Here is a 12,375-nt window from a genome sequence, read left to right on the forward strand (position 1 = left end):
ATCTCAGAATTTAGGATTCAAAAAAGGATTCAATCTTAAAGAATATAACCCTCATGCCTAAGGGTATAAAGTAATCACTAACTTCCTTGGGTTAAGAAGAAACTTTTTCCATGGCAGGTTATTTCAAAATTGTCCATTCCAGGATTCTAATGCTAGCACCTTCTTCTTAAATATATGGGACTAGTCACTGTCAGAAGCAAGATACTAACTAGATGGACCACTGGTCTGACACAGTATTGCAATTCCTATGTTCCTTAATTCTAAGCCTGTTAGTTTGTATGTACCCCAACAAATTCAAAATTCTTTGGTCTTGTTATTTTCCCCTTACAACAGTATAACTTACATGAAATATTTTCTTTGCAAGAACACAATCACTGCTTTAAGAAAACATTCTTCTGTTGACATTTTAACAATTCTGCAGCAGCTTCAGACATGGCACAACCCAAATAAAATCATTATGACTTTGCACTCTAGAAAAGGTCTTCATTTTTGACATTTGAGACCAATGTCTGTCCTTGGATGAAGATAAATGTCATGGATTTCAATGGGAGCTATGTGCATCCACAGGCACAACATATTGCTTTCTTCATGTTTTAAGAACATTTATGCTATGTAAAGGAGTTGCTTTCCCAGACACAAACTATGAAGTCTCACATATGGAGATTCTGACACTGATCAGGTCCCATTTGATCATGGACAAGGTTCCTCCAGACATTTACACTAGGGCATATCTCAGAAAAACATGGTAGGAAGTATCCTCCCCTCAGGAACGGAAGGAGAATTTGGAATGATGTCTGAAAAACTTAGCTCCACAAATGGTGTCAAGTACCAGACACACATATTTCTTTAAAAGTTATAATCCAATAAAGAAGAAAAACATTTTATAAGCACATTACAACTCAACTGTATGTCTTAACACATGAATTTCTTGAGTATTCTGAAGGGTTTGCGTGTTCCTTTTGTCTCAAGATGGCCATGGTATAAACTGGAGACCCTTCTCCTGTCTCATCACTTCCATACGAGTACTGAACACCAATGGTATATTATCCAGGGTCCAACTTTAGGCTGGACCATTGTTTGGACACAGTAACCTGCCATACAAGAGCTCGTCGTTTAGTCCAAGCCCATGTTGTTTAATCTTCTCCCTTTGCTATGAAAGCTGGGAAAGTAGCGCACGTTGTGCCTTTGGACCAAACACATCATATTGTTAAAAGATAAATACTTATGGTGAGTTAAGAAGTTGTGTTGAGAAGTTCTCAAAGAAGTGTCCTCTTTGTCAGAATGAGGATTGTCAAATTATGGGGCGCTGAAGATACAGGGGAGGGTGTATCAAGTAAAAAAAGAATGGGTTGATCTTCAGGATAGAGTGACATATGTAGAACCCCCAACCATGAAAATGAGAAGAATCTAAGACATTAACTGAAATGAGTGCAATAAAATGATGGAATGATGAATTTAAAGTTGTCTGGGAGTTTCTGACTGAAAATACTATATTCTGTCAGAGCATATTTAATCAAAGGAGAACTTAATGAAGTATTTGACACAAGTGTTTCAGAAAATTTAAAGAAAGCATAATTTAAATGCCTGTACAAGTGGCTATCCAATTAATGATAAAGAAAACATGTTTAATATTTTATCACAACCCTATTTTAAAGCATTTCCCCCTATATATTTGTACATAAGAGTTCTCTGCTGCCACCACAAGGATATAGAGGATGAGGCAATGGATTTTAGTCACTTGTTCTGAAACAGAATTGTCTTTCAAAAAAGTACTAGCACTTTGCTGTTATTTGTGGATCCATATGAACAGTAATATTTTCAGTCAGTATAAACAAACACACATCTGGAATATACATGCTAGTGTGGTGCATTTTAAAGGTTTTATCAGGGTAAATTCAAGACGGCTATATTATAAATAAAACCTTTATAGTACAATCTTGTAATCTGAAAATGCACCATTTTTTCAGAAAAAGCCGTGTTTTAGGTGGGACTGAAAAATTATATTGGGTGATTCGGGACCCCTCCACCTGCAAAACTAGGCTACCTACAAATCACCAGTCCTGACTCCAATATGAGATACTGAACTCTAAATTAGTCACTGGTAAATGACTGAATATTACCTGTCTTGCACAAGAAATCAGTGAAATGTTGGAGGAAGATTCTACATTTTGAAGGAAGAGAACACAGAACGTACCACTGATATGGCAGACTGGGTTTTACAAAATGGCAGTTGTTTGAAGACGCTCAGGAGTTTGGAACATTAGGATAAGTTTTGGGAGATGGATTAGTGGTCAGAGTGAAGAAAGAATGGTGACAATAAATTAAATTTATCATCACGACTACAGTTTTACATACAGCTCACAACTACACTCATTTTTTCCAGTTTATACTATATACCTAGTATACAGATAGTACATATGCAATAACCATTGTGTTTTTGAATACTACTAACACAATTTACACACACACACACACACACACACACACACACACACACACACACACACACACACACACACACACCACTTCCATGTGTTTAACAAAGAATATAATTCGAGTTTATATAGATCCATCCAAGGATCTCTTTTACAAACACTGAAAAATTTAGCCACAAAATCCCTGTGAGGCAGGCAAGGAGGCATAATATTGGTTTTACAGATGCAGAAACTCAGCTGGAGAGCTTAAGCGACTGATCCTTGGCCACACAGAAATCCACACCAGGACTCCTTACACAGAACATTTTTTCTCCTTTGATACACAAAATCAAATATTTGTATTTCAAACGATGTACTCGTTTTGTGTATACTAATTGGATGGACCACAAATAATTAGAGGGGAAAGGATTAATCAGTCACTGGATTTTTATGTAGTCACACTTCATATCCAAAAAACAAGCTACAAGCATTTGCCATTACCAAAGTGGCTATTTCAGCCTCAGCACTTACTTTTTAAAGCCAGTTCTGTATTGAAGAGAAGAATGAATTTACTATGCTCCCATTCAGGGTCTAATTTTGAAATCCGACATGCAGGTCTTATTGAAATCTATCACAATTATCCTGAACAACTGCTGAAGCTAAAATACATTTATTTATGAAATTTCTTTGCTCTTCAAGATATTTTGACATCACGCACAACTGTGTGACAAGTGAGAAAGAACTGAAGGAAAAATTGCTTCAACACAGAAAACATTTTAGAAGAAAAACATGCAAAAATAGAAGAATAAAAGGCTTTATGTTAAGCTTATAGGTAGATGAAGAGAAGATCTTCAGGGAAATGTATAGTGATTTCTTAGCTCTAAAACAGCACCCTGACAATGACACCATTTAGTATTGTGTATCCCAACAGATCTTCATCCTCTACAGAAACTGGGGAAATGATTTAACTATTTTTTTCTTTAAAGGTATTAGAAAAACTACCTGGTTCCTTTCTTTTGTTGAATGCTAAATTTCAGTGCTTATGAAAAACATTCACACGGCAAGTTTTTGTTTTTTTTTAAATTGGTAAGAGGTAGAAAGACCAATTTCACCAATAATAAGGGTAGCCAATATTCTGAGTCTACCAAATGTGAGATTATAGATACTCACTCTATGGAACTAATCATGCCCAACCAGATGCTACAAAACAAAACATAAGGGTGATCCAACCGAGAAGGGAAATGGATGAGTTAAGAAGTAGGGAGACAGAATTTATACCGGCCTCTACAGTCACTGGACAAGGACAATTAAATACAAATGGTCCCTATCTGAAGTTCTCATCCTACCGCTCCTAAAAGACCCAAGAAAAATGCTTTGCAGAATGCTTTGGAGGTCAATAAATACAGGCTCTGAGGGAAAGGAATTGTATGGTCAAGAACCCTTCTTGAAGGAGATGTCAGCAACCTCCTCTCTCTTACTACAGGGTTTTAGCTCTAATGCCTCTGATCACAATTGGTGTATGACAAATCACTCTGGCATGCCAGGGTCCTAACAACTTCATCCTTATGTCATAAACAACACATTAACCTCCATCCAGCAACCAACGGCATGGATCTCAAAACATGTCTGAGAAAAACATTATATAGCCAATGAGCATGAGCCAAAGCTTCCTTGTAATCTTAAGTGTGGCCCAATGTGTGTTGCAACAGTTTAATCTCAAGGTGACAAGGGTTTGAGTAGTAGTCTCTATGATGGCATCTGAAAGGAACAGTTTTGTAATGGTGGCAGCCTGACCATTTACAGATCTACTAAAAACACAAGGCTACAGAGACCAGGTCTACAATACAGACTTATATCGCTATAACTATATTGCTCAGAGGTGTGAAAAATAAACACCCCTTAGCGACGCAGTTATACAGACATAACTCCCCATCCATCCGCCCCCTGGGTAGAGCTTCTCCTGTCAACGTAGCTACCACTTCTCAGGAAGGTGGATTAACTACGCCAACAGGAGAAGCTCTCCTGTTGTCATAGTAACTTTTCACTAAAGCGCTGCTGCTGCGCCATTGTAGCTCTGTATGTGAAGACAAGCCCCAAGAAACAAGAAGGAGGCATAGTGACAGAGTTGATTAAATCAAGAAACTGACAGACTAATAAAATTGTTGGAATAATAAATAAAATAATAATAATAGATACAACAAAGCAAAAGGAGGGGGCAATATGGGCAAGAAAATATTGAGCCAGCAGGAAAATATTGGTCTTTTGGATGACACAACAAAGCCTGTTTGGATGGAGGTCAAGGTTAAAAAAATGTAATGGGCCAATCAGACCTTAAATATTGATAAAAATCACGTTTGCCAGCTCATGTGCTTATTCTCATACAAGTTATACGGTGAAAGATTTATTAGATGTTCTAAGAATGTAAGTTGCAAAACTCAGAAGAGAAGAGGAGAAATTGTTCATAAATTAAGCTGGAGCCTGGAGTTACATATCCAATGATTTTTTTTGCCCAAGGTTGATTTCTAGGACAACTTTGGGGGTGTATGTAGTGAAAACAGGAATATACTAAAAAGTGCATGCAGATACTGCTGACACTAGCACTGTGTGGGCTGATGTCTCCAGCTAGCCAACCATGATTAATCAGATTGAGGCGTCATGAAGAGAACTTCATCTATTTTCTTTAAAAAACGGAGAGAAAATAGGGTATGTTAAAAATTAAAAAATAATTTTAAGCTTTCAAAATCAAATTCCAATCTGCCAAATATATTATTGTGATTATTTTATAGCACGAGCGCTATAGTTTACTGTCTATTGTGTCTGCTTCACAAGCACAGTCCTTATTTACATGTACATCTCTACCCTGATATAACGCAACCCGATACAACACGAATTCGGATATAATGCAGTAAAGCAGCGCTCCAGGGGGTGGTGAGGGGAGCAGCAGGGTTGTGCACTCCAGAGGATCAAAGCAAGTTCGATATAACGCAGTTTCACCTATAACGCGGTAAGATTTTTTGGCTCCCGAGGACAGCGTTATATCGGGGTAGAGGTGTATTTACACAACTTGTGTGTGTCTTGTAGTATCCACAACAGTGATAAGATTACATAAAATATGTTCAATTACATTGCACATGAACGGTTTATTGGTAGGGAGATTCTCTCTCAACCCCACCCCCAAACCTGTCCTTAGTTCTAGCTTTCTAGTTTGTGGCTATTATGTTGCTGGGATGCAGCTTGTTCCCCACATGGCCTATTACCGGAGCAGATCATGCTCTGATTGTGCAATACCCAAATATGGCAATTTTGTGTTGCTTACTGTTCCTAACACTAAGGTGAAACAAGTTTCCTGAATAGGTATTGACATGAACAAAATCTGCGCACTACATCTTCTTTTTACTGGAGTCTATCTACTTTGAAGATAATAGCTAGATATTTAACTGATCCACCTCTTCAGAAACTTCTTCTACTGACAGTCTCAAACCGTATAACGTCAAAGTGCACCATGGATGTTTTAGTCAGTGACAGCAGTGTCCACAGTGCTCAGCAAGCTAGTACACTGGAGATTTACATCCTGGCTTATTGAGCACCAAGTCTCCATGTAGACAATACCAAAAATCTGAATTTCATTGAAGGGCTATTCACATGAATAGGGTTTTGCAGGATCAACCCTTACTATTAACCAGTCTTTCAGCAGGTAAAATGTTGCCCTATAAATATAAGTTCAAGAGTACAGAGAACTCACTAAAAGAGCCTAACATTAAAGCAGATGGGATGAAGTTTCTTCATTAGTAGCAAAGAGTCAGTTTACAAGACAATATAGATATATTATGACTAGCTTTTTAGTTTGCCAAAGCATTGGTTTTTATTTTATATCCACATTTGTCTATACAGCTACGCTAATGAGTTTTAACAAATAAAGTTAAAATTAATATTCTGATTATAAGGCAGAGAAAAGAAACAGTGTTAAGTACTAAAAAAAGATCTTCATGTTTTAATAAATGAGGCACTGAGGCTCTTCTGAAGGCAAAAATATTAAACTAACTTTTATAGAAACATCAATACTGTTCCCCAAACCTGGCAAAGCGTATATTTTATAAACATGAACTGTTCAAAAGGTAACTACATCAAAACAGATTTTTATAGCTAAAAAAGAAATGGTACCTTTAATGTTCTAGTTGGAGCCCAGCCAGTGCCATCAATTGAATGTTCTCTCAATAAACTGGAACAGACAAGGAGGCATACATTATACAATACAATCTGAAACCGAGAAGCAGTTAAGCTTACTTAAAACTTCATTGACCGCAATCTCTTCACAAAAAATCAGAACACTAAACTTTTATATCCCTCGGAAAATTAGGAAATATTGGTTTCTCTTGGGATGCAGAAATTACACTTTTTTTTGTATTATATGAAGTATTTTGAGCTGTTAAAATTCATATAAAAATGACAAAAGGGGGAAACGCCCCCAAACTAACTGTTCTTTCAATTTCATTTTAGAACTCCTGATCTTCACAGCATAATTGAAAATAAGGAACTTTAAAAAAATCCAGGGGTTTACAGAACTGAAAACAAAAATATAATCAAGCATGTATAGATATAACAAATGAGATAACAAGCCTAACAACGTACCTTCTTAACTGCTGTACACAGAGACATACACACAAACAAGCAGTTTCTAGTATGTCCCTCTCACCTATAGCCTGGGTGAATCGGTGGGGCTTGCAGAGCACCCTGAGAATCACCAAAATGTAGGCTATTTCATGAGAACATAAGAGCGGCCATACTGGGTCAGACCAAAGGTCCATCTAGCCCAGTATCCTGTCTACCGACAGTGGCCAATGCCAGGTGCCCCAGAGGGAATGAACAGAACAGGTCATCATCAAGTGATCTATCCCGTCACCCATTCCCAGCTTCTGGTAAGGCAGGGGAAGGGGAGATGTATTTTGCCAGTAGCGGCATTCCTTATGTTGAAAGAGCTTCATTTTCAGTGCCTCTGTTGATCAGGAATAGGAAAGACCTGACTATTTTTAAGTTTGTCTAAAATTTAAAAATTAGAATTTTGCAATAGCCATAATTTTGAACTATGAGTGTGTGTCAAACCCAGGTGAAAAAATCCAGGTAAAGGTCCAATGAATTACAATCCCTTGTTGGACGCGCCTCCTCTTTTATGCCAAGCAATCTGCATCTTCAGGCCTCAGCTGATCAACAGTAGCACCGTGGTTGGAATAAAGAAGCGATATTGCAAGAGACGAGGACCCAAGCCATTTTAAGGCTTTACAAATCAAACCCAACACCTTAACTCCACTTGGAAGTAAAGATGCCGTCAGTGTGGATCCCAGAGCATAGTTGTCTCATTTTCCGGCTGAGAAACACTGGTTAATGGGGAATAAAAGGAATTCCTTACGAGTTACTTGTGCTAAAACCCACACAATGTACCTAATCCATGTGAATTTACGTGGAAACGGCTATATGAATTACATATGGCTGGATTCTGCTATACCTACATATAATGTGTAGAAGAGATTAATCTGTGCAAACTGTACATTTTTGTTTAGTACTGAAGTCCATTATTTAAATACTTCACCTAGTTTTAAGATGAATAATTAGGAAAAACAGTTGAACAGATTTTTAGATTAATTTTTAGCCTTTTGTTGAAAACACCTGGACACCTCTTAATTGTGCCAGACTATTTGGCAATTATGTGATGTACTCAAATAGAGATTAGGATAAGAGTAAATGCGCTTTCATTTGTGAACAGAATAAATTTTCACTCAGGGCAAGTCTGTACTATAGTGGCACATCAATGGAAGCGGTTCTTCTACCAATGTAGTTAATCTCCTCTCTGAGATGCCTTTTTCAGTTGACCTAGTTGAATCTACACCAGGTTAGGTCAATCTAACTATGTTGCACAAGGCACAACATTTTTCACAGTCCTGAGCAATGTAGCTAGGTCTATCTAATTTTTAGATGTAGACCAGGCCTCATATCTGCAGAAATAAAAGGCTAGTGCCCCATGCCTACTTGGCAATAAAAAGTGTTGCCAATTTACTACCATCTTGCTACAGATACCTTTCTACTTTTCACTTCAAGGGGTTTTACTGAACTGGTGTTTTATTTTGCCATATTTTAGCTACCTCTAGTGTCATCCATAACTAATCCACAACAAAATCTTAAAAAGAATCCTCCTCCCCCCCCAAAAACCCCTAAATTAGAGTTGACCGCATAAATAATATGATTCAGTAATCAAAGCTTTCCTATATGGTAATAACAATGAAATCACTATGTGATTAGCCAGTATTCTAAGGATAGCTATGCAGTATTAGGAAATTAACCTGTAATAAAATGCCCTATGTTTTCCCTAAAATTCATTAGTAATGACACCAGGCAACATGAATCCTTGCTAGCTGTGCTACTCAACTAATTATCTTCATCCTTCTGTTGCCTTAATGCTAGTCTCATGGCTATGCCCTGATAAAGAGAAAATTTTCAACTATCACCACGATTCAAGATTTACTTCAACAACACAGTGAACTACAGTAGAATCTGAGAGTTACAAACACCTTGGGAATGGAGATTGTTCATAATGCTGAAATGTTCATAACTCTGAGCAAAACGTTATGGTTGTTCTTTCAAAAGTTTACAACTGAACGTTGACTTAATACAGCTTTGAAACTTTACTATGAAGAAAAATGCTGCTTTTCCTTTTTTTTTTTAGTAGTTTACGTTTAACACAGCACTGTATTGTATTTGCTTTATTTTTTCTGTCTCTGCTGCTGCCTGATTGCATACGTCTGGTTCCAAAGGAGGTGTGGGGTTGACTGGTCAGTTCGTAACTCTGGTGTTTGTAACTCTGAGGTTCTTCTGCAGTACCGCCATGCCCGGGTGGCTGAAATTTGTGATTTCCTCCAAAAGGAAGCATTTTGGTGGAAATCACAAATTCTGCAGAAAAAAAGAGTTCTGCAGGGAGCATTAATTCTGACCAAATTCTGCATTACGTAGTGGTGCAGAATTCCCCCAGGAGTATATTCTTATAGCAGGAAAGTAAAGTATGAATGATCTGAAAAAGGATTTTTATGAGTACGTAAAGGATAATGGTATTTTTAGCTTGATTTTAGTGCTGCTGCCCTCATAAAACTTTGCTAAATTAACGCAATAGAATTCATTGGTGGGCTGGGGCTTGGATGTGGCACCAAGTATCCTGTTCAACAGGTGCTTGGCTGGCTGGTCCTTGCTCACATGCTCAGGGTCTAAACAGATCACCATGTATGGGGTCAAGAAGGAATTTCCCCCCAGGTCTGATTGGCATAGAGATTAGTTTTTTTCCGCCTTCCTCTGCATTGTGCGGGTGCAGGTCACTTGAGGATTATCTTGCTATAATCTCATTTAATTATTTGTCTGCGGGACCTCAGGCACTGTTGCATCTCAATTCCCCCTATTCTCTGGCTGTGGCACTTAAAAAGTCTAGTCTCCTGTGGACTGTCAAACTTTGGTCCAATTTCGGTTGTTGGGTTTAGTGTACCGGTGCTCGGTGGTGGTGCTGATACACAGGAGGTCAGACAAGGTTGATCTGGTGACCAATTCTGGCTTAAAACTATGACAATCTCTAAACCTGTTCAGATAATTTACAGTGATTTAAAGTCAGGATTAAATAAATTTACATATAAAAAGCATAAAAGTACTTAACACTATAACTCTATAGATCTCAAAGTGCTTTAACAAAGGGCTGCAAGGATCACGAGACCCATTTTATAGATGGAGAAATGGAGGTTCTGGGAGAGGAAGCAACTTGCCCAAGGTCACACAGCAGGTAAATGGCATAGCCAGGAAAAGGACCCAGCCTCTTGACTCCTAGGTCAGCACCTTATCCCCTGGAGCACTGCCTCTCAAGAAAGCTTTCATGAGATTGAAGTTGGATCTAGCTGAAAATGTGCTTTGAGTTACTGAATGATTTTCAAAAAGAAATTTCACGCAAATAATTAGAATGACTGAAAAAGAACAGCAAAAACTTGCCAGTTTTCAAATTTCAAACTAGGCTGATTCACTGGTCACATATAAAGCCCCACATCAGTCCTGGCCACGGTTCACACCTCTGACGGCACACACAAATATCTGGCTGATCTTACACAGATCTCCTTTCCAGCCCGCAGAGTGGCAACTTTGATCTTGACTCCATTTGCTCTCCCTGATGCAGTGACAGAGCATGGAGCATGAAGCTGATACATATGAAAACTTTTAAATTCCCTGCTTTGCCTGAATCTAGGCAGGCAGAGAACTTCCAACCAGGCTTCCCAAACTGCCACTCCCCCTACACCTTCAGAACTGAGGCCTCTCTATCACCATATTTAACTGGGGTGCTTGGAGTTTATACTTCCTCCAAAGGCCGGGGGGGGGGGGGGGGAGAAGAGGGAGAGAGAGACTCAAAGTGTAACCCAACTTCTAGTGGCAAGGTGCAAAGCAGCAGAAAGCAGGTGCCAAGCGGCTATTTGGGCTGCTCCAGGGATGTTTCATCCCACAAAAGCTACTCTAAGGCCAAGGGCCAGGAGAGGGCACTTTAGGCCACTCTGGGCCCCAAAAGGAGGATGACAGAACTGGGGAAGGACTGGAGACCAAGCGAGCATTTAAGAGCTAAGATAGAAGGATGAGGAAAGGAGAAATGAAGGGACAGAGAAGGTGAGGAGAGCAGGAGGAGAGTGACAAAAAGAAAAAACCCAAAGGACAAGGGACAAAGCATAGAGAAGAAGAGAGAATGGAGAAATAGGAGAAGGTCTGAAACAAGACGTGGGGAAGAAAAATAAAAATCAGAGGCCTATAGAGGACAGGGTAAAGAATACACTGGGGGAGGGGACAAGGTTGGCAACTGGTCCAGATTATTTCTTTGGGGGGGGGAAAAAGTCACTATCCCACTGGTACCCCCCCTTTCCTGTCACAGTCCTAAGAGTGGTGAAAAAATCTGTTCTCACATCCCCCAGTCCACATCTGGCACCAGTGTAAGTATTGTGGTGAGGTAAATGGGGCAGCATGAGGGGAAGGGACAGGGAAGTACAAGAGAAAGGGACCATGGTGAAAGAACTGAGAGGGAGTGACTATGTGAAGAAGATCTGAATAAGCAAGAGTGGGTGTGAATGAGTACATCTCTGGTTAGAAAGTCCCACTGAGTTGATTCCCCTTCGCTATATTAAAAGGTTGGGGTAGCAGAGGGGGAAGGGGAGACCTGGTGGGAGGGTGTTCTCTCTGAAGTCTTTGTGACTATGAATCATAGAATATCAGGGTTGGAAGGACCTCAGGAGGTCTTCTTGTCCAGCCCCCTGCTCAAAGCAGGACCCATCCCCAGACAGATTTTTGCCCCAGATCCCTAAATGGCCCCCTCAAGGATTGAACTCAACGCCAATGCTCAAACCAATGCTCCCCCCCCATGGAGCTTTCTCTGGACTTCCCATTTCGCCCCCCCCCCCCCCCCCAAATAAACTAATTTAGTGACCTTCCGGACAAGCTGCAAAAGACAGCCGTTTGACAGGGGTTTGGATATAGTGGAGGGTAGCCTTCCAGAATGGTAAGAGAAGAAAGGAGGTTGGTTTTTTGGTAAGTAATTAGCTGGCTGAGATCCTGTTTGAATTGATTATTTTAATGCTGTTGGGATTTTATTGTAGTATTAATTACATCTTAGCCACCTAGAACCTTCTATAGGTGTCTATTATTATTATTAAACTATATAAATAAATAAAATAAATATCCAAAAAGCCTTTTTTTGTGATGCTCTGGAATCAAGTCGCAGATCTGGTCTTGTTCAAACCCTTAAGTGTGCTATATTACACGTGAGAAAGCTTTTTCTGTGAAAATGATTTGGAAAAGCTTTTCAAATCTATTTAAGCCTCTATATCAGTAACGTGTACACATACTACAAAATACATATGGATTTTTAAACAATTGAAAAAAACAGCTCCTCCGTTTACCATATCTGCCA

The 12,375-nt window shown here is 39.2% G+C and overlaps 1 protein-coding gene across 2 annotated transcripts in view; it reads right to left on the reverse strand.

Moving 5' to 3' along the window:
* UBE2F (ubiquitin conjugating enzyme E2 F (putative)) overlaps positions 1–12,375 on the reverse strand; it is a 136,700-nt gene that overhangs the window by 57,508 nt on the left and 66,817 nt on the right. For both annotated transcript variants that reach the window (XM_065562221.1, XM_065562220.1), the window contains one exon: positions 6,576–6,633. In XM_065562221.1, coding sequence (XP_065418293.1) covers positions 6,576–6,633 — 58 coding nt within the window. The remainder of the gene's footprint in view (positions 1–6,575; positions 6,634–12,375) is intronic.

Source organism: Chrysemys picta, chromosome 11, assembly GCF_011386835.1.
Source record: "Chrysemys picta bellii isolate R12L10 chromosome 11, ASM1138683v2, whole genome shotgun sequence".
NCBI classification, from domain to species: Eukaryota; Metazoa; Chordata; order Testudines; family Emydidae; genus Chrysemys; species Chrysemys picta.